The sequence below is a fragment of the Pteropus alecto genome, unplaced genomic scaffold (genome assembly GCF_000325575.1).
Source record: "Pteropus alecto unplaced genomic scaffold, ASM32557v1 scaffold3, whole genome shotgun sequence".
NCBI classification, from domain to species: Eukaryota; Metazoa; Chordata; class Mammalia; order Chiroptera; family Pteropodidae; genus Pteropus; species Pteropus alecto.
This window is the reverse complement of record NW_006442484.1, coordinates 6,700,333-6,722,825: the sequence shown is the minus strand read 5'-3', so window position 1 is coordinate 6,722,825 and position 22,493 is coordinate 6,700,333. Positions and strand designations below refer to the sequence as shown.

Below are 22,493 nucleotides of genomic sequence, written 5' to 3'. Positions count from 1 at the left end.
GTTCAGTTCATTTACATTTAGGGTGATTATTGAAATGAGGTCTTCTTATAGCCATTTTATCTTCTGCTTTCTGGTAGCTCGTTGTTTCCATTGCTTCCTTGTCCTTGTGCTTCTGTTTTGTTTTGTTTTGTTTTTATTTTGGTTGGCTTTTGTGGGTTTTCCCTCTGGTTCTCCTTGTTTTATGTTATATATTTCAGTTCTGAGTCTTTGGCGTGTGGGTTACCATTATGAAAAGGATAGTTATATATATATATAGTTGTCCATTTTCTTCTGCACGTGCCTTGTCTCCTCTCCTCTTTGTGAATTTGGATCTTTGAATCCTCCCCTTTTCAGTATTTGTTATCTCAATTTGTCCCTATGTGTGCTGAACTTTCATTACTATCATGCTATAGCAATTCTGTTATTAGTTAAGCTTATAATGCCCTGTTCTTAGTAAAGATTGTACTTCTCTGCTTCTATTTGCCTGATATTCACTTTTACTCCTAATTATGTTTTTTGTAGGTTTTGTTTGTTTGTTTGTTTGTTTTGTCATTTTGTTTTAGGTGCGCTGACCCCTTTCTGTATTTCCTGTAGTGCAGGCCTTGTAGTGGAGAATTCTCTCAATTTTTGTATGTCTGGAAAGGTCTTAATTTCTCCTTCATATCTAAAGGAGAGCTTAGCTGGATACACTTTCTAGGTTGGTAGTCCTTTTACTTAATAGTTTAAATATTTGATTCCATTCTTTTCTGGCTTGTAACGTCTATGCTGAGAAGTCCAATGATAATCTAATGGGTTTTCCTTTATAAATTACCATTTTCTTCTCCCTGGCTGCCCTGATAATTCTATCTTTGTTGTTGATTTTTGATAACTTTAATACAATGTATCTTAGGGAAGGCCTTTTTGGGTTGAGATAATTGGGTATTCTGTTGACTTCTTGAATTCCAAGTTCCAGCTCATTCCTGAGATTTGGGAAATTCTCATCAACTCTTTGTTTGAAAATGCTTTCTAGTCCCTGCTCCTTTTCCTCACCTCCGATAATGCCCATTATTCTTATGTTTCCTCAGCTAGTTCTTGTATTTCTCTTTCATTATTTTTCATTCTTTGGTTTCTCTCTTCTTCTTTGTGGTTCATTTCTAGATTTTTGTCTTCGATATCACTGATCCTCTCCTCCATTTGGTCGACTCTGTTTCTCAAGCTTGCCATTTCGTTTTTCAACTGTTGCAGTGTGTTTTTTATCTTCAGAATATCTATTCTGTTCTTCTTGAAGGTTTTGATCTCCTGGCCCTGCTCATCTAGTTGTGTTTTCAATTCTTGAAATTGTTGATATGACTCATTTCGGTTTTCACTGAGTTTTTTCAGAAGTACCATCCTGAATTCTCTGTCATTTAAGTAGCATATTTTTATGTCTGTAAGCTTACTTTCTGGATATTTTTCTCTTTCTTTCTGAGATGCCTTGTCACCTTGGTTGTTCATGGTGTTTAATGGACTATTTCTACTCCTGGGCATTAATGGAAGTGTATTCTGTTGTTTTTCCAGAAAGAAGATTTATTCTATAAAGGTCTCTCTTTAGCCTGCTGCAAAAATTTGCTTTTCTTTTTGTTCCCAGTAGGTGATGTCTAAGCCTCTTGGATCCTTGCTTTTTATAAAGCCTAAATAATGTCTTTTTTAATTTTCTTGTAGATATTTAATCACACTTGCTATTCTCAGTTTCAGTCCCTATCATTGTTAGCAACTGTTTTGGTAGCATTTGCTCAGATTCCCCTGGGGCTCTGTGGTGACGGCTGTCTGAGGGTATGGGGGGCGGGGCCCTCTGGATTGGGAGTTGGGGGCTGTGTGGCTTAGCCTCAGTTTTGCAACCGCGGCCGGTAGAAGTCAACTGTTTGTTTTTCTGTGGTCCCGTTCTGCCGCTCTGCTTTCTGCCCTGCTTCTGGCTGCGTGGAAAAGTCCCAGCACTTCCAAGCAGTGCTGTTCAGGGAAGTCGCTGCATCTTCACCCCTCCCCTTCCTCGTGCTAAGAGCTCCATAAGCTGTGAGAGGCACTTTCTTTATTTCTCCCAGTCCACTGCCCGACACTTGGGGTTCTGACCTGTGGTAGTTCTTATGCGCAGATCTCACACTCAGATATGCTGGTGTGCAGTTTGGCTGTTTTTTGTTCAGTTTTAGATGTTCAGCTTATTGTTGTTTCAAGGGAAGAGATATGAGGACGTCTCTCACTCCGCCATGTTTTCCCAGAATCTCAAATAGGTGTTTTTTATATGTAGTTTTTTAGTTTTTCTGCAATTGAGTTTGTAAAAATAAATTTTTGTGCTTTCCTTTTAGAATGCCATGTATAAATCTGAAACCTCATTTGCATTACATTACAGGCTGACCTCTGTGTCCCTCGATTGAATGAAGGGGACCAAGTTGTACTGATCAATGGTCGGGACATTGCAGAACATACCCATGATCAGGTTGTCCTGTTTATTAAAGCTAGCTGCGAAAGACATTCTGGGGAACTTGTACTTCTAGTTCGACCTAATGGTAAGTACTCTATGCAGCACTGGATATTTTTCATAATTTGTTAGTATTTATTACTAGACATGGCAGTCAGAGTAGGCTTTTTAAAACGGAAGTCCTGTCATGTCAGTTTCCTACTCAAAGCACAGCGACTTCCATTCACACTTGGAGTAAAATCTGAATTCCTGACCTCCGTGCCTACCATTCAGCCTTGCTCACTCTCCTCTATTCTGTGCTGGTTTTCTTGCTGTTCCCTCTGCCTAAAACACTCTTATTGATTTTTGTATGATTTATACCCTCATTTGCTTTAGGTCTCTGCTCAAATGTCACCCCCAGAAAGTCCTTCTTTCCTGACTACCAAAGCTGAAATGGCTTCTCTCTTCCCCCATTTGCTCTAGCAGTAGTAATAGGTACTCAATAAATAGTTAAATGAATGAGTAAATTTTGAACTCTGTTCCACTTTTAGAGAACTCTATAACAAGCTGTAGTTAAAACATTTTTTGGAAATCCTGCCTTTATTTTCATTATGATAATGCCCAGTAAACCTAATCATATCATCTCCTGCTCTGGACAGCAGACTAGTTAATTCATAGACAAGAGGCTCAGGCTTGGAGAAACCTTAATACTGTAAGCACTGGATCCTTTGCTGACTACTGGAGTTTCTCTACAATAGTCTCAAGAACATCCCACCTATGTGGAACACTCATGGCTCTTGAAGCAGTTCATTCCCTCTTTGGATAGGTTGAACTATTAATTGAGTTAAAAATCCAACTTCCTTCAGTCCTATTATTCCTAATTCTGTCACTTTGTGGTACATACAATAAACTTAATGCAGAATAAGTTTAATCCCTCTGCCTTCAGTTTTTTGACAGTAACTGATTTTACCAGAAACCCTCCCCCTTTCTCCAGTTTAAGAGCCAGTGTTCCACATAGCATTGTTTCAAGTTCTGTCAATATTCTCAGTCTCTTCTGTGAAAAAAAAAAAATGCTTGTAGATACATTCTTCTAGATTTTTCTAAATAGTTTACTGTTCATCATAGTTTTAGCCACAACAGTAATTATTGGTTAATGCCATGTTACCAGTTGTTGAAACAGTACCATAGGGAAGTAAAATACAATTAGAACTCTATCTCCCATCACATCCAACCGTGTAAAATTTTACAAGAAAAAAAACCACAAAACTTATTTTGCCTGTCGGGTACAATAGGCATTTTTATTTTATCTTCTCTACTTCATATTTTTCAGTTTTCATGGTCTAAAATTCGCTTTCTAGGAAAATTCAGAGGACTTCAACAGAACATTCTATTTTGACTTTTCAAGGAACTCATTCAGTTAGACTTGATATTTGGGTGATTCATTATTAGGCATTTTACGTCACATAAAGCAACTTAAATTTTTTACTAAGAATAATATTCTCTATTTTCTATTTTTTTCTTTATAACAGATACTAAAGAACTTAACAATAATAACAATAATAGCTAATATTTTTTAAATGCTTCCTATGCACCTGGACTCTTTCACATATTCTCATTTAATCTTTATAGCCATCCATTGAGATAAATGAATTATCCCCAATGTATGGTTGAAGACATTTTGGCACCAAGACATTCAGCTCACAAATTCATGACTAGTACAGACCCAGAATATGAACAAAAGTCCATATATTTGAAAAGTCATGCAATTCCAAATAACCTAATTTACACTTTAAATTAGGAGAAGAACCCTCCTAGTGCTTACTTCTTGACAAAAGAGCTTTCTAATTTTAGTCTCAAAATCTGGACTAGGACCTGTATTCACTTTCAGTGTGGGTTTATCATGTCCATCTTTATTTAAAGTAACATGCAACGTGTCCTGAAATAATGTTTCATTCAATGTCGCTTTGTTTTAATGTTGATGAGAACAAAGAAAACGATTCCCATTCTGGGCCATTGTCTGTATGAAGTTTGCACATTCTACTTTTCTCTCCTTGAGTGTTTTCTGGGGACTCCTATTTCTTCCCACATCCCACAGACGTTCACATGAGATGGATTGGCATGTCTGCATTGTCCCAGTCTGAGTGAGTGTAGGTGTGTGAGCATGCCCTGAGCTGGAAGGGTGTCCTGTCCAGGGTGGGTTCCCCCCTTGTGCTCTTAGCTGCCAGGACAGGCTCTGGCCACCCTCAACCATGAACTGGAATAAGCAGATTGGAAAATAATTATCTTACTTGTTTTTATTTATCTTTATTAAATGTATGTCTAGCTCACATTTATTTCAGCGTTTAATATTAGAAGTATTTTGAATCTTTATTTAGAAGTTTGATGATGTTTTTGTGACCAGAAATATGTTGTAGGAACTTAACTCTAGTTTATATCATTTAGCCTATGGTAAAATCAGTTCCAATATATGTTGTTTTGCTTAAAGTCTCAGTTTCTAAGAACCTATCAACAACATTAACTGAGGACTTTCTGTATAATCAAAATTCTAAATTATGTTTGTTGAAAATATTAGAAAAACAAAAAAGTTGTTTTTCTGATCTTTTCCCCTTTAAATCTTATTTCTTCTTAGACAAAATGCATTCATACCATGTTGTCTTTTTGTTCTTCATTTCAGAAATTTATTTTCAAAAGCACATACATATCTGAGCAGGAACTAAACATCTTAGACAAGGGCACAAGAGACCCCTAGCTTGGCTCCATCCTTTAGAGGGCTGTATTCTGGCTCTCCTTCAACTTTGCCAACCTCTCACCACCATGGGGATCAGGATCTAGCAGGAGCAAGGAGGCGTGCCAGGTCATCACCCATGACCTCCCTTTCCTTTTTAGACCACTTTTTTCAGCCCTCAGTTTTCTGTCCGAATAGCTCTGAGTCCACTCCTGGGCCTCTGTGGCCATTTTCTTCAGGTCCATTCTCCCAAAGTGGCTCACATGATGTATGTACCCCTAGGCCAGCCGGGTGGCTAAGAGAAAGCAGTTTGCAGAGGTGTGTAGAACAAGCTTACATATGGACGGGGATGTTCACGCATGTGTTCATAGCCGCCCCCCCCCCCCATGTTTAGGTATAGAGCTGAGGGTGGGGAAGAAAAATTAAGGGTGGGCTTTAGGCCAGATTCTAGAGTCTGGCTCTCTTTAAAGTACTGTGACCCTGAATTTTGGCCTAGATTCTCATTTGAAATCTGACCTCCCAGGTTGTTTCGTAGATATGCCAAAGAAAGAGGATAAAACATTTTGCCTAGCACTTTGTTCAGTTTATTTGTAACCTTTCATACCTAGATATATGGTATATAAGTCTCTATTTGTACTCTTGCCCTAGGTCCCACAAATTAAGGTCAAGTCTGTTCAGAGATGCTTCTTGGCAGCTTCTCTTTTTCTTAATATCTCTCCAAGTTATAGACATTTTTGGCAGTATGGCCAAGAATACTTTTTTTCTCCAAAGGTATAGTAGAGTTCTTCAACTCCACAATCACTTTTCATCCCTACAACGTGGCACCAGACTCAGATCTGATGAATTGTGAACATATAAATTATTTTTCCTGACACATAATTGAGGAGAATATATGGTAAATTCCTTTCATCAATTAAGATTTCTCTCTGTCTTTTTTTGTATTTTTTGTTGTTGTCTTAGCTGTATATGATGTAGTGGAAGAAAAGCTAGAAAATGAGCCAGACTTCCAGTACATTCCTGAAAAAGCCCCACTAGATAGTGTCCATCAGGATGACCATTCCTTGCGCGAGTCGATGATTCAGCTAGCTGAGGGCCTTATCACTGGAACAGTCTTGACACAATTTGATGTAAGTAATATTGTATGGTTTCTTAATTGCCTTATCTATCAGTTATAATTTACAAATTAAAATGGTATTGAGATATATTTGACATAAAAAGAGTTCTATAATATAAAGTTGTTTAAATTGCTCCCAAAATAACAAGATATGGTTACATAGATATCTATTCAAAAGAGAGGAATAAAGAGATTTTATACCTATGTCATCAAACTAAATTCTTTTCTGTAATTAAATAGCTGTTTTTACGAAAGCTGGCGGATGAAGATAGGCTATTGTAGACTTAAAAATATTGAATTAAAGGAAAATAACTTTTGTACTTTGTCATATTTAATACATCTCTAATTTTTGTCAGTGTAGTTGACCATCATTAATATTTATTGCTCTAAAATATATGTTATAGATAAGTGACTATAAAACATTTGTGACTAAAAAACATTTAGAGTATGTCAGTTTTTCTTTTAAAAATTTCTTGGTTCATACCCTATAAATATCTGCAAGCTCAATGAAAGCTAAATGTCCTCTGCAGATTTGCTATTCAAACTTAAAGTACTATTTTGCTGCAACCAAAATTGTTTTCACTTGTTTTACCATTCTTCAAAATCTGATACATAGTTCATGTAAGAAATGGTGTAGAATTCAGCTCTGCAAATCTGGTTTAATAACTTACGAGCTAGCATAAGATACATCATTTTATAGATGAGGTATTTTAAGGAAAAAACTTGTTTCTTGTTAGTATAGAAACAAGTCTGAAAAACAAAACAGAACTCTTGATGGCTTGCTGAACTTGTACTTTTTTTTCTTTTTTAGCAACTATATCGGAAAAAACCTGGAATGACAATGTCTTGTGCCAAATTACCTCAGAATATTTCCAAAAATAGATACAGAGATATTTCGCCTTGTAAGTATCTATTATCTCTATATATTAATTTTAATCTTTTTAACATAACTTTATTAGAACATTCTTTTTTTGAAATTTTTTCAGATGATGCTACACGGGTCATTTTAAAGGGTAATGAAGACTATATCAATGCAAATTATATAAATGTAAGTTTACTTTTTATTATGTCATTGTCATTGGTATTTGAAATTTATCCTCTTTTTAAAAGCCTAACCTTGAGAGAATATTAAAATGTTCAAATATTGAAAATATTATAAAATTAATCTTAAAATATAGTTTGGTACTGGCATATTAACATAAACATAGAGCAGTGAAATAGAATGGTCTAGTCTTGAAATAAAGACTAGAATTTTGTTTATGATAGAGATAGCCTTTTAAGTCATTGAATATAAAACAGATTATCTAGAGAATAGGTAAGGTCTACTGTCTAGACTATCTCATTATAAGGAGGTCCCCCACCCCTTGGGGAAAAAAAAATTATTACTTTTTTCCTTAACTTTGTAATACAGAAAATTTCAAACATGCAAAAGCAGAGGAAAAAATAGCATGAACTTCAGTATACACATCACTCAGCTTCATCAATGATCAACTCATGGCCAACTTTGTTTCACCTATATCCGCACCATGCCCCCACACATCCATATGGTTTTGAAACAAATCTATACATCATATTATTTATCTATAAGTAGTTTATCTACTCACTTTTGATGCAAACATACATTTTAGATATATTAAAATATAAATGTAAGAAATGAAATCATGAAATAACTTAGAAGAAATATATGAGAACTGCTTAAAATCTCAGAAAGAGGAAAGTTTTTCTATGCTTAGAAAGTATGTGTAAGTTATAAAGAAAAGATTAATTTGGCAATATAAGATGGGAGATGCTTTAAAAATACTAAAATCAAATGACGAATTGAATTTTTAAAATACTTCAAAGGACTTATTTCCTCAATATACAAAGAGCTCTATAAATAAATAAGAAAAATAAATACAGTGCAATGAAAATAATGAAGGATATGCAAAGACAATTTATAGAAAGGGAAATGCAAATGACATTTAAAAATTTATGGCATTGTCAAATCTATACTGAAGTAGAGAGACTAGTATGAAGATTCCCCCTCCCTGCTATAAACCTGTTGCCCTGCTTCAAGAACTATCAACAAATGGCCAGTCTTGTTTCATCTAAACACCACCCCTTAGATTATTTTTTTAACGCCCACATATATCACTTTTTATAAATACAATCAATTCTTGTTATTTGCGATAGCGATAGTCTTTAGTCTTCATTAACCGTGAATTAGCAAGTACTCGATCCTTGCTCCTGAATTAGCAAATACTCGAAACCTAACCTCACAGGATTAGGTCCCTTTGAGCTTCTAGCTGCAACATTTTTGTCAGGTGATCGACACATAACCTTGTTTCTGTTTAAAGATACCATATTTAATCCACATTGTTGATTAATTAACATAGAACTCACAGCCAACAGCACTATAATGTATGCCTTAAGGAAGCTTATCTAACGTATGTGTTTTCTCCATAAGGCATATCATCTTACACTTGAAACACTAGACAGCACTACCCTTGGGAACCATTTTAAATAGTGAAATCACTGATAAGCACAAAAATTTTAAAATGTGGCACTAAATAGACTGCCAAAAGGACACTTGTTTTACATTATGAGAGCAGAAACAAGAAGGCAGAAGGTGTCTTATTCAACATTAGCTAGAAGTGTACACATTGGGTGGCTCAAATTTTTCACCTCTTTGGACAGGTCTGTAGATAACTATGAAAGCTCTCCAAGTATTTTAGAGTTACAAATAAATTTTAGCAAGTAGGCAAATTTGCAAATGCAGAATTTGTGAATAATAAGTATTGACTATTTTAGTATGTATCTCTAAGGACTTTTTATTTTTTTAGCAAAACTACAATATCATTATAACACTTAGAAAAATAACAATGACAAATAAATAATACACTCAATTTAATTCACAAAAAGAGAAATACAAATCAAAACTGCAAGGAATTACCATTTTTCACTTATTAGATTGAAATATCAAAAAGTTTGATAATGCCATACGTATAAGTCTGTATCCTTTATCTGAAACCTTGGGGTTAAATGTGCTTTGGAATTTAGAATTTTTTGGATTTTTTAAAGCTTATTAAGTACACGTACCATATATTATGTAGGTAACATCCTCTGCAGGCTATGAGATATTACCTTGTAATCACTATATTGATATTCAAGAGCAAACTATGAATATTTCCACCAAGGGGACTAATAAAGACTATAAATAGTCTCAGATCAGTTCAACTCAGATATTGTTGTCAATGGAGTCTAGGTTAGGTCAGGTATACCAAAAGAAAAAAACAAATTTACACTTTAAAGCATTAGAAGTTTCATAATTGTGAATCGAGGATCGGGGATTGTGGATATATTAAGGGGATTATCAGGAAACAAGCATTCCTCATATATTATTGGTAAAAGTATAAATAGATACACCTATTCTTTGGAGAGCAGTTTGGCACTGTCAAAATTTTAAACGCACATACACTTTGATCCAGCATTCTCATTTCTTCTTTTGCCCATACAAATGTATTTCTTATGTGCGCAAAAATGTTAGGTTTACAAAAGTATTCAGTGCAGCTTTGTTTATGGCAGCAAATAAATTAGCAGCAACTTAAATGTCTGTTAAATAAAGTATGGTCTGTTTATACAGTAGAACCATTAAAAAAAGAAATTTTATTTACTAATCTGAGATAATCTCAAAGATAAAGTGGAGTAAAAGAAACAAGATGCATAACATTATGTTTTACAAAAAAAAAAAGATAGCTTTGCATGTTCTTGTGTGTGGTATATAGAATATCTCTGAAAGGATATATTAAAAACTAGAATAAAGGATCACCCTCATGGGCATAAACTAGAGGCTGGGATGTAGTCATCCTTTGGTATTCTTCCAGTTGCCGTGTGCATGTGTCACCTTTTGTTAAACTTAATCTCAAAATATAGTAGGATGATGACTCATCTTTCCCCCATACTCACAATCTTACTTCTTTCTAAAAATAATAATGAATTTATATTTTTCTAATATCCTTTTATGTTACATATATTACATGTAAAATCTAAAGCAAATGGTCTACAGCCAGGCTACCCTAATCCCGTCAGATCTTGGAAGCTAAGCAGGGTCGGGCCTGGTTAGTACTTGGATGGGAGAACACCTAGGAAGACCAGGTGCTGTAGGTGTAAAAAATAAATAAAAAAAAATAAGGGATTGTAAACTGACAAGGTCCTTGCAATCTGTGAGGTCAACCAAGGGTTGCCTTGCCTGAAAAAAAAAAAAACAAAAACAACTAAATCAAATGGCAGAACTTTTGCTCCTCACCAATTTTACCAATAAGTGTTTACAGACAAATATTTTTTATTTCTGTACCAAGTCTCTGCCTCTTAAACCGAGTTCTCTCTGTAAAACTGCTCATAAAACCATAACAGTGCTTTGGAAAATACTTAAATTTCTGCTTCTACTAACTGAAAAATAGATACGTATAATTACTGAACATTGCCAAGAAATTTCTTCTACAGATAAAATGAATTGTTGATATTTATTTTACTGACTTTACAGTTTATTGAGATGAGTTATATTCAGTTGTCATTTAGTAAGTAATTTTCATGTGCTTGATTATAATAAAAAGTAAGTCTACAGCCATGCTACCCTGAACATGCCCGATCTCATCTGATCTTGGAAGCTAAGCAGGGTCGGGCCTGATTAGTACTTGGATGGGAGAGCATCTAGGAAGGCCAGGTGCTGTAGGTGTTAAAAAAAAAGTAATAATTCAAAAGATTTTATTTCTCTGTCTTTTTCTTTTTAGATGGAAATTCCTTCTTCTAGCATTATAAATCAGTACATTGCTTGTCAAGGGCCATTACCACACACTTGTACAGATTTTTGGCAGATGACTTGGGAACAAGGCTCCTCTATGGTTGTAATGTTAACCACACAAGTTGAACGTGGCAGAGTAAGTCATATTTGAATTTTACACATTGCTTGGGCTTTTGTAAATTACATTGCATATACTGTTGTCAAAATATTCACATCAATTTAGGTTTTTGGTTTTTGTTTTGTTTTGTTTTGTTTTGTTTTGTAACTTTTAAATCCACAGAGGACAGAAAGTAGATTAGTAGTCGTCTAGGTCTAGAGTGGATTTAGGGGGATGGGATAGAGGAATGCACAATGATTACTAATGGTTATGGGATTTATTTGGGGAGTGATGAAAATGTTGTAAAAGTAATTGTGGTAATGGTTGCATAGCTCTGTGAATATACTAAAAACAGTTGAATTATGTACTTTAAATGGGTGAATTGTATATGAATTTTATGTCAATAAAGCTATTTTTTAATTCTAATTATGAAAATAAATGGATTATGTTTGGGATTTTAACTGAAGATTCTTTCTCATTAATTTAAATCTAAAAAAAATACCAAAATGAGTGCATTATTTTGCCATCCTCATAGTAGTAATCGATACAGGCAAGAATTAATCACAAATGGTAAAACATTGTGTGAAAGCTTATTGTAAACAGGATATTTGCAGTCTCAAAATATATCCAAACAAGTTATTACAGAAAGAAAAAAATAACAAAGGAGAAATGTTAATAGTTGGTAGATCTAGGTAAAGCATGTATGAGAGTTCATTAAATTATTCTTATAACTTTCTGTAAGTTTGAAAGTTTTTAAAAATTAAAACATTTAAAAAATTAGAGAATCTAAATTATACATATATATATATTGAATCTATTGATTTTAGGTTAAATGTCACCAATATTGGCCAGAACCCACAGGAAGTTCATCCTATGGATGCTACCAAGTCACCTGCCACTCAGAAGAAGGAAATACTGCATACATCTTCAGGAAAATGACACTATTTAACCAAGAGGTGGGAAGGCAAGATATCCATTCATTAGTACTGCTATGTTCAAGGTGAAGGCTTTGAAAGCTGGAAATGTTTTTAGTCTGAGTCCTGGTTACTAGGAAGTATTAATTTTAAATTACTGAACTATTGGCTTCATTGGGATGCTCTGGAATTTCATAAAGTGTATTTTCCTACTATAATGTATTTCCAAGTTCTATAGGTAAATGAATGGTCATTGAAAAAAAATCTAATATATGAATATTTATTACTCTTAATACTTTGCCTGTTTATAAAAATTATCCCAGGGTGTGTTTGGTTATAAAGATTTTTTTCCTCCAAAAAATATCAATAAAGTATTTGCGTATCTGTTGAAATGGAAAGAACAATTGTAAGCTATCAAATTAGTTCCCTTTTTTAAAAGAGTAGAAGAGAGAAATTTCAGTGTCCTCAGTTTTAAAGGAAAAATATAATGGGCAGGACCCTCCAAGCAGATAGATTATAGCTTTTCTATTTGCTAGTTCTTCTTACTACCACCTGAATCACTCTCCTTGCTTTTGAATCCAGAGCCAGAAATGGAAACTAATTAATATACGATAACCCATTTGGAAGATGTGTGTAGAGGACAACACACTGCCAGTCATGTCAGGCTGATAGAGACAGTGCACCCTACTTTCACTGCTTGCAGCTATATATTCCCCTGCCACCCACCTTTGGTTTTGAAGAGGACTGAGGAAGAAAGAAATAATTGCCAGAGAAGAGCAAACAGTACAGACTATGAAGACTCAGGGCTAGCCCATCAATGGTTAAGCCTTTAGATATGAGAACTCCAGTTCCCCCTTATCTCCACCTCCTGAGTATGAATAAAGGAGCCCAACAATACTGAGCCATACAGCTTTACTGGCCAAGAGAGAAGGAGCTAGCAGTTGTGAATAAAGCTAAATTTACAAGAAATAAAAAATAAAGTTTCAAAATCTTAGGAGCTAGAGATTCCACCAGAATGAATTTAGTGTTTAGGGACATATACTGCATAGCTCATGGTCTGACATAACAAGGCAAGGCAATAAGATATCTCTTCATTTTCTCAAGTAGATATGAAAGACAGACTGTATATGATTACATAAAATAATATTTGTATCTTCAGCATAGTTTCTTTATTGTACTTCACCTATAGATTATCCAAAGCAGTTTTATATACTATAGTAGCTTTTCTTTGCAAACCCTGAGTACCTCAGAACTATGCTAAGATGCAATTAGTTTCTAAAGTTTGACACAAATAATTGGGAAAATAAATTTACTATTATAAATACATACATACATGGATGGAGAGACAGATGGTACCCCCAAAACTCAATAAAATATGATTTTACATTACACATTCTTATAGGTTATTGGTACCATTAAATTCTTTTGTTATTAATAATAATTAAAGGTAGTCTATATTAGATACCTCCAATTTATTTTACAGAGTTACAGAATTCTGAAAAATTCATGATTAAATTATACTGTAATATCTTTGAGAATTCTTTAATTAGTTCCTTTCTTAATTATCTCTTACTTTCATAGCCTTTTCTGGAAACTCCCTTGAATGTAAACAATAACCAAATTCATTGTTAAATGACTGTAGCTACCAATTGTTGAGCATATGACTTCAAACAGCTGATTGGGAGATTGACAGTTTCTCTCTCTCATAGAATCCTTTCAATATAAGACTGTCCCTTTGAGGTATAGATGTTATTTTATTTTTAAGTGAGGCTCTGGAATATTAAGTGCCTTAAATGTCAGAGTTGAGATGTATAAATCCATTATCTTTTTCTCTATTATACCAACTCTTGGCTCTCAAAAAAGAATTAAGCCCTGATTTGACTTTATGTTTTAATGATATTCAGTTGTTAATCTACATTTATTTTGAGATTTTATTTTCCTGATTTCCATGTTTTGTGTTTTTAAGGATTAGCCCAATTTTTTCAAAAAAACATTTTTGTAGTGTACCATTTTTGTTCACCCAGCAGTTCTTTAGTTTTCATTAAACATTATTCTAGAACTTTACTTGTTTTTGCCTGTTTACTTGATTATCATCTTTAAAATACTTTACAAATATAAGAATTGAGTTAGAAGAAGAGTAATGATCGAAGTAGCTGATACTTAAATGGATACAACTGTTTCTTTAATACAGTTTCCTTTTTTGTTGAAATTTTGGGTTTATTGAGTGTATAACTTTCTGGAGAGGTAGTGGGAGTAGTTTCTTTTGCTTTTCTTCTAAAATTAAAATGAAATGAATATTTATATTTTAAAGATAATCCCTAAGTCAAGGTGCATAATTTTTCATTTACACTTAGAAAAATGAGAGTCGTCAACTCACTCAGATCCAGTACATCGCCTGGCCTGACCATGGTGTCCCTGATGATTCAAGTGATTTTCTGGATTTTGTTTGTCATGTACGAAATAACAGGGCTGGCAAGGAAGAACCTATTGTTGTTCATTGCAGGTATTCTATTTTCTGTTTTTATGATTGAATAGCTGTCTGACTAGATGTCATTTTTTAAAGGGAATATGTATTTTATTTTGTCTTTAAGTTGTAATTTTCACTATAATTAGAACTCAAAGCTATGCTCTGAAGATAGAAGGCAAAAACAGTATGTTCCAGCTGATTGGCGGAAAGATTTTTTTATCATAACAAATAAAAATAACACTTTATTGCACTGATTCTTAGAAGCTTGTTTTTTTCACACTCGAACATCTCTGAACTTGAAATGTGTTTTATAAATGATGGTATCTTAGACTTGATGAAATACAATAAGGTAGACATTTGGTTGCAGCCTAAGGTTTAGATTTCCCCCGCCCAGCAAGATACTCCTTCCTGACCTGTGGCCCCTCAGGACATTTGGTGAGTATTCTCATCTCTTGAAATGACCCTACCCAATACCATCACAAGATAAGCCACTTTTAGGAGCTCCAGTAAATAGTGGTAGGCTGTCCTCCCTTCCTTTCATACTTGTGTCCCCTTTTGCTCTTAAAGGGCCAAGTACAATGACTCCAGCCTTCACTGCCACCAAGAGATTAGGAGACAGAAATTATTTTCTGCCTGCCCTGGCCACCTCTGTTATTAAGTGATTTATTCAGAGGATGTGTTGAGCTATCGCTTTATCCTTAAACTTTCCTGCACTTTTTAAGCACAGACTTTAAAATCATCAAAAACAGATTGTAGACCAAATATTTGAGAGAGAAAATGGCGGGATGGGTGAATGAATTTGGCCATTTTATATCCTAAGTCCCCAATATCCACTAAGCCGTGTTTACAGAGAATACTTCAAAAAGTTGTTCTTGACTACCTCAGTGGTAAAGTTTAATCAAAATTAAATTTGGCTTTAAAAACTGATTTATTTGAGTGTGTAAAATACTATATCTTTTGTGTTTGTTAGTGACAGATTATTGTAGTTCTTTTATTTTATATTTTAAAGCAGGTTTGCTCCAATAAGCTTCTATATCTTGTTCATATTTTAAAAACTAAAATGTAACTCTTTTAAAATAGTATTTTTACAACTAACAATGGGAAAGGCATGGATTCAAACCATTTTAATCTGTATCAAATGTGAAATTTTTTCAATTTTGAAAATATCTAGTTGGCCTGCTAGAAATCAAAGTTTTTCTTCCGCTATATTATGATTCAGTACTTTAATTTCCTGCACAAAAGTTTAATGGAATGGTATCAGTAAGACCTTGCCCCATATTTGTCTTTTTTAGTGCTGGAATTGGAAGAACTGGAGTTCTTATTACTATGGAAACAGCCATGTGTCTCATTGAATGCAACCAACCAGTTTATCCACTAGACATTGTAAGAACAATGAGAGATCAACGAGCCATGATGATCCAAACACCTGTAAGTGCTGTACCTCATGTATAAGTGTGTATTTTCAACATGGTGGTTTTTGTTATCAATGTATATTCCAAACCATATTTTTACCTTTTTAATTCCCTGCCAGGAGCTAATAAGTTCTAGCAGAGGGGTTATCAAATACTGCCGATGAGCCAGATCTGGCCTGCCACTTGTTTTTGTAAATAAAGTATTATTGGAATATAGCTATGGTCATTTATTTACATATTATTTATGGCTGCTTTCACACTGTAATAGCAGAGTTGAGAAGTTACAACAGATACCATATGATCTGTAAAACCTAAAATATTTACTATCTGGTCTTTTACAGAAAATGTTTGTCAACACCACCCTAGCATGTTAAATTTTGAGTGCTTAAACTGGCACAGAGGAACTTGCTCGGTATTACTTAGTCAAGTGGAATGCTGAGGACAGTAGTATCTCTGAACTGGAGAATCTTGATAGACCTGCTTTCAGCTGTGGTGAAATTGCCTTTCTTTTTTACATGATAAGTTAAATTGCAATAACAACAAAAGTCATAGAAATTAAGCTACTAACTTATTGTATTCTCCACTGACTCTGAATAGTGTTCTAGGAATCAAAAGAAAAATCACAGAATTATAGAATTAATGTTAAGATTAGTTTTTCTGCATTAGCCATTGTGAAATGCTAGCATTGTTGGTGGCATTTAGATTACTGAAAGTTGACCTATATGATCTAATAAGTGCTTGTCATTTTTTTAGCTTTAAATTATGGAAAATTTTAAACAAAAAAAAGTAAACAATATAATAAACACTACTATGTTGAGTACTCAGACCCAACAACATGTGCCATATTATTTCATCTATACTGCTACCTGCTCTCCCCACATTTGAAGCAAATTCTAGACTTCATATAATTTTGTCTATAAAAATATTTTAGCATGAATCTCTAAAAGATGTTTTTTCTTCTAAACAAACCACAATACCATTATCATATCTAAGTATAATTAACAATAATTCCATAATAACATCAAATAACCAGTATTCAAATTTCCAGTTGTCTCATATAATTCATATTTTTAAATTTTAAAAAAGCCCTATCAAAATGTAATATACATACCATAAAATTTACCCTTTTAAAGTATAAGTTCAGTGGTTTTTATTATGTCACAGAATTTTGCAACCATCTTTACAATCTAATTTTAGAATGTTTTCATCACCCCAAAAAGAAACTTTATACCTGTTTTCCCTTATACTTTCTCCAGTCTCCCCCTGGCCCAGCCCTAGGCAACCACTAATCTACTTTGTCTCTATAGGTTTACCTATTTCATATAAATGGAATCATGCAATTCGGTCTTTTGTATTTGACTTCTTTTAATTAGCTTAATATTTTAAGGTTTATCCATTCTGTAGCATGTGCCAATACTTCATTGCTTTTTTTGGCTGAATAATATTCCATTGTATGGATATATCACATTTTGTTTATCCATTCATTATCTGTTGATAGACATTTGGATTGTTCCCACTTTTTGCATATTATGAATGATGGCACCATAAACATTTGTGTATGTTTTTGTGTCAAAATGTTTTCATCTTCCTGTACCCAGAAGTAGAATTGCTGGATCATATGGTAACTGTTGAATCTTTTAAGGAACTGCCAGATCGTTTCCAAAGTAGCTTTGCCACTCTGCAGTTCCATTAGCAGTGTATGATGGCTCTGTTTTTCCACACTATCATCAAAACTTGCTATTATATTTTTTTATTTTAGCCACTTACTGAATATAAAATGTTTATCTCAACGTGGTTTTGATTTGCAATTCCCTAATTAATGATTTCATGCATCTTTTTATGTGCTTATTGGCCATTTATTTGTATATAGTCTTTAGAAAACTGGTCAAATCTTTTGCCCTTTTTTCAATTTGGTTTTTTATCATTTCATTGTTGAGTTGTAAGAGTTCTTCCTATTTTCTGAATGTAAGTCCCTTATACATCTATGGTTTGCAAATATTTTCTTCCCTGCTATTCTTTCACTCTCTCGATTATGTCAGTTGAAGAACAAAAGACTTCAATTTTGATGAAGGCCAGTTTATTTTTTTTAATCACATACGTGTTTGGTGTCATATCTAAGAAATCGTTGCCTGAGAGTTTCAAATATTTAGTCCTCTGTTTTCTTACAAGAATTTTATAGCCTAGTTCTAACAAATAAGGTCTGATCCATTTTGAGTTAATTTCTGCACTTTGGTTTGAGGTAGAGTTCCAGTTTTATTCTGTATGTGCATATCCAGTTGTCCTAGCCCCATTTGTTGAAAAGACTTCTTTTCCTATTAATTGTCTCTGAGTCTCCTGTCAAAAATCAGTTGACCACAAATATAAGGGTTTATTTCTGGACTTCCATTTTATTCCATTGATTTGTGTGTATATTCTTATGCTAGTATACTGTCTTAAACTATAGCTTTGTAATGAAATTTGAAATCTGGATGTGAATCTCCCAACTCTGTTCTTTTTAAAGACTGTTTTGGCTATTCTGGATCCCTTACATTTACATATGAATTTTAGAATCAGTTTGTCCTTTCTGCAGAAAAAGCAAGATCAGGATTACGTTAAACCTATAGCTCATTTGGAGGAGTGTCGCCATCTTAATGATATTCCATCTTCCAAACCATGAACAAAAACTGTCTTTCCATTAATATATGTCTGTTTAAATTTCTTTCAGTGATGTTCTGTAGTTTTTCAGTATGCGAGTCTTGTATGTCTCTTGTTAAATTTATTCTTAAGTTTTTAGTTTTTTTGGTACTACCCTAAGTGAAATTGTTAATTTCATTTTAAGACTCTTCATTGCTTGGGTATAGAAATAAAATTGATTTTGTTTATCGATCATGTATCCTGCAACCTTGATGAAATCATTTATTAACTCTAATAGTTTTTTTGTGTGTGAAAGTGGATTCCTTAGGAATCTCTATACACGAGATCATGTCATCTGCAAATAGAAATAGTGTATATCTTCCTTTCCAATTTAGATTATTTTTTTCTTTTCTTCTTCTTGCCCAAGTGTCCTGGCTAGAACTTCCAATATAATGTTAAATAAAGTGGTGAAACCAGACATCCTTGTCTTGTTCCTGACCTTAAAAGGACAGCTTTAGATTTTTACCACTAAGTATCATGTTAGTCATGGGTTTTTCATAAATGCCCTTTATTAGGTTGAGGAAGTTTTCTGCTACGAGTCCATTGACTGTTTTTGTCATGAAAAGATACTCAGTTTTGTCAAATGCTTTTTCTGTGTCTGTTGAGATGATCATGTGGTTTTTGTTTTTTATTGTATATTACATTGATCGAGTTTTGGATATTAAACTAACCTTGCATCCCTGGGATAAATCTTACTTGGAGATGGTATATAATTCTTTTAATATGTTGCTTCATTTGATTTGCTAGTATTTTCTTGAGGTTTTTGTATCTACATTCACAGAATAATTTTTAAAATTTTTAATTGTAGTAAAATACACAACAAAATTTACCATCTTAACAGTTTTTAAGTGTACTATTCAATAGTGTTAAGTACGTTCAAACTGTTTTGTAACCAATCTCCAAAATTTTTTCATCTAGCAAAACTAAAACTCTATCTATTAAAACAACTCTCCATTCCCTCTCTTCCCAGTCCCTGGCAACCACCATTCTACTTCCTGTTTCTATGAATTTGGCTACTCTAAATACCTCATATAAGTGGAATCATACAGTTTTGTTTTGTCTTTTGTAATTGGCTTACTTCACTTAGCATAATGTCTTTGAGGTCCATCCATATCGTAGCATGTGTCAGAATGTATTTTAAAGCTGAAAAAGACTTCATTGTGTGTATTGACCACATTTTGTTTATTCTTTCATCTGTCAATGGACATTTGGGCTGTTCCCACCTTTTGGTTACTGTGAATAATACTGCTGTGTACATGGATGTATAAATCTCTTTGAGACTGTGCTTTCAACTTTTTTTAGATATATGCTCAGAATTCAAATTGCTGGATCATATCATACATAGTTTTGTTTTTGCCTTTACAGTGTGTGTAAAGTCAAGATTCAGATATGGTCCACACATTTTGATTGGTTTATATGTCTCCTAAATCTCTTGTAATCTATAGCTTCCTCCTATATCTTTTTCTTGCAGTTTATTTCATGAACAAACAAGATTGTTTGTGCTACATAGTTTCCCACAGCCTAGATTTTGCTTATTGCCTTCTCAAGGTGGTGGTCTCTGTAAGAGGCACATAATGCCTTTCTTATTGTGATGTTAAGCAGCCTTTGGTGATCAGTGTGTGCATCATTCATTGGGTTTTCAAAATGATGATATTCTATCATTCTTTATTCATATATTAGCAGAACAGTTCTTTAAAGAGGAATTTTTCATCTGTCATTTGGTTAACCAGTGGTACAGTCTATATGGAAACATTTGATGTTTTCCCTTTATTTACAAGTTTTCAGTATAATGAGTTGATTCACTTGCCTCTCTCAGTAGCGACTACTTACTTTTGTTTATTTTGGTATTATTTTGAAATCATGGATTTATACATATGTGATATAGTTCAACCCTTTGTACTTATTATTCTTAATGATGCCTAAACTGGCTTATTTTTGGCCAGTGGGAGCCTACTCAGCTTGGTTCCTGAGCCTTTTTGTCAAGGCCCTAGTAACTTTGATAGCTTCCTTGCCAACAATAAAGATGTCTAAGCCCAACCTTTTACACTTCCTGCCTCAAACTTAGAATCTGGTTCTTTTTATTGAGAAATTGTTTTAGGCAGCACCTGTGAGCACTAGGGTGTTTTATTGCTTTTGGGTTAGTGTTAGCATTTGTCTCTAGAAATCTTCAATTGTCAGAGGTAGGAAAACAAACTTATGAATTAATACTGGTATTTCCAATACAAATTCAGGACCATAGTGTTTTTACTTAACATCCTCTACCTTACATCTTCATCCCCTTTCTCCTTTAATAAAAATGCTGGTTCTCTACAATACCAGCAATGAAAGACTTAGAATGTCACAAGTACTCATTTGTTTTACTCCACATTATACGACAGTCTCAGAATAACCCAACTAACACTACTACCACCAGTAGTATGGTCTGAAAAGAATTTTCAATTTTTTTCCACAGTTCTTTTTGCTTTTTGGATATATTCTACAAGAGATACAGTCAAATACTATTTCAAAGTTCCTTGAAATTGCTCCTCTCTATGTAGTTATGACATGAACGAGATATATACCTTGATCCGTTGCATGTTATTTTCAATTTATAGAGGTTTTTTTTAAGTTAATGGTCTAAAAGGGTATATTTATATGGTTCCAAAGTAAAATCTATAAGATAAGAAAATATATTCACTGAAGTCTAATCTGTCCTTCTCCTGTACCTTTCTCCTTCCTTCCCCTTATAGGAAATCATTTTTTAATTATTTATCCTTCCTTTGCTTTTATTAAAACTTATATATTGAGTTAGATAGATATTTGTATCTGCTCCTCTTTCTTAACATAATATATTGTGTGCAGTTTTCTCTACCTTGCTTGTTTTACTTAAGAAAATAATCTGGAATCATTCTGTAGTAGTCTGTAGACTCTTCTTCCTCCCCCACCACAGAGTATTGCATTATGAGGACATGCCACAGATTACTCACCAGGTCCTTTCCTGATGGCAATGTGGATTGTTTCTACTTTTTTATTATTATAAATAATTTGATAGTAAGTAGCTTCATTTATGAATATGTTTTCAATTTCTTTTTCTAGTTTATCTTCAAATAGATTCCTAGAAGTGAGATTGCTGGGTCAATAGATTAAGTTGATGCAATTTGTCATATGCTGCCAGATTGCCATCCACAGGGATTGGGGTAATGGTAGGGATACTAGAATGAGTTTTGCCAACAAAATACGTTGTCAGACTTTTTTACTTTTTGCTATTCTGTTCATGAAAAACGATATCTCTGTATAGTTTTACTTTGCATATCTTTTGTAAGTAAGCCAAGTGAGTTATTTGTCATATTTTAATTGTTTTCCAGTTTTTTCTGATCAGTTCTATTTTTTATATTTTATTTTTCAGAGTCAATACAGATTTGTATGTGAAGCTATTTTGAAAGTTTATGAAGAAGGAATTGTTAAACCCTTAACAACATCATCAAATAAATAAGAAAGCAAAAGACTTGGGATATGTGTTGGAAAACCGCTTTCCATTGTATTCACTATGCCATAATACTGCTTGCAGGAAATGGCATCTAAACAAACAAACAAAAAAAAATGAAGAACTAACAAAAACTGAAAACTTCAGCACTGTTGCACTTTATGTTTAAAAAGTCACTCTTTCAAAACCTATAATTCATGTGTTTGAAGACTATTTCATGCTTTGCTCCGAACACATAGTGAATAACTGAGTATGTTCAGGGTAATTTATGAAATTTTGAGGTGGTGCCATGCAGTCCCCTTCTGATAGAATTGCCACAAACAAGGCTCAGAATTCTTATCATCTCTGTTACACACTTGTATTTTGAAAGCAAAAAGAAGTAAACATCAGAAGTCAGCTCTGGTGTTTTCCAGTGATTCACGTACTTACTATTACTGATTATCAGATTTTATTTTTTAA

General features: G+C 33.7%; 1 protein-coding gene and 1 pseudogene across 8 annotated transcripts in view; both read left to right on the top strand.

The window, feature by feature from the left end:
- PTPN4 (protein tyrosine phosphatase, non-receptor type 4) overlaps positions 1 to 22,436 on the top strand; it is a 186,812-nt gene extending 164,376 nt beyond the window's left edge. For 6 of the 8 annotated variants that reach the window (XM_015596795.2, XM_015596793.2, XM_025039507.1 and 3 more), the window contains 9 exons: positions 2,342 to 2,498; positions 6,075 to 6,241; positions 7,040 to 7,130; positions 7,215 to 7,276; positions 10,998 to 11,144; positions 11,933 to 12,061; positions 14,374 to 14,522; positions 15,779 to 15,914; positions 21,957 to 22,175. In XM_015596795.2, the coding sequence (XP_015452281.1) occupies positions 2,342 to 2,498; positions 6,075 to 6,241; positions 7,040 to 7,130; positions 7,215 to 7,276; positions 10,998 to 11,144; positions 11,933 to 12,061; positions 14,374 to 14,522; positions 15,779 to 15,914; positions 21,957 to 22,043 (1,125 nt within the window). In that variant the 3' untranslated portion in view covers positions 22,044 to 22,175. Of the gene's footprint in view, positions 1 to 2,341; positions 2,499 to 6,074; positions 6,242 to 7,039; positions 7,131 to 7,214; positions 7,277 to 10,997; positions 11,145 to 11,932; positions 12,062 to 14,373; positions 14,523 to 15,778; positions 15,915 to 16,239; positions 16,378 to 21,956 lie in introns of those variants that run through there. The other 2 variants (XM_006921001.2, XM_025039508.1) reach the window with 2 other exon arrangements.
- LOC112470499 lies at positions 10,824 to 10,942 on the top strand (annotated as a pseudogene).
- Positions 22,437 to 22,493: the final 57 nt, after the last annotated feature.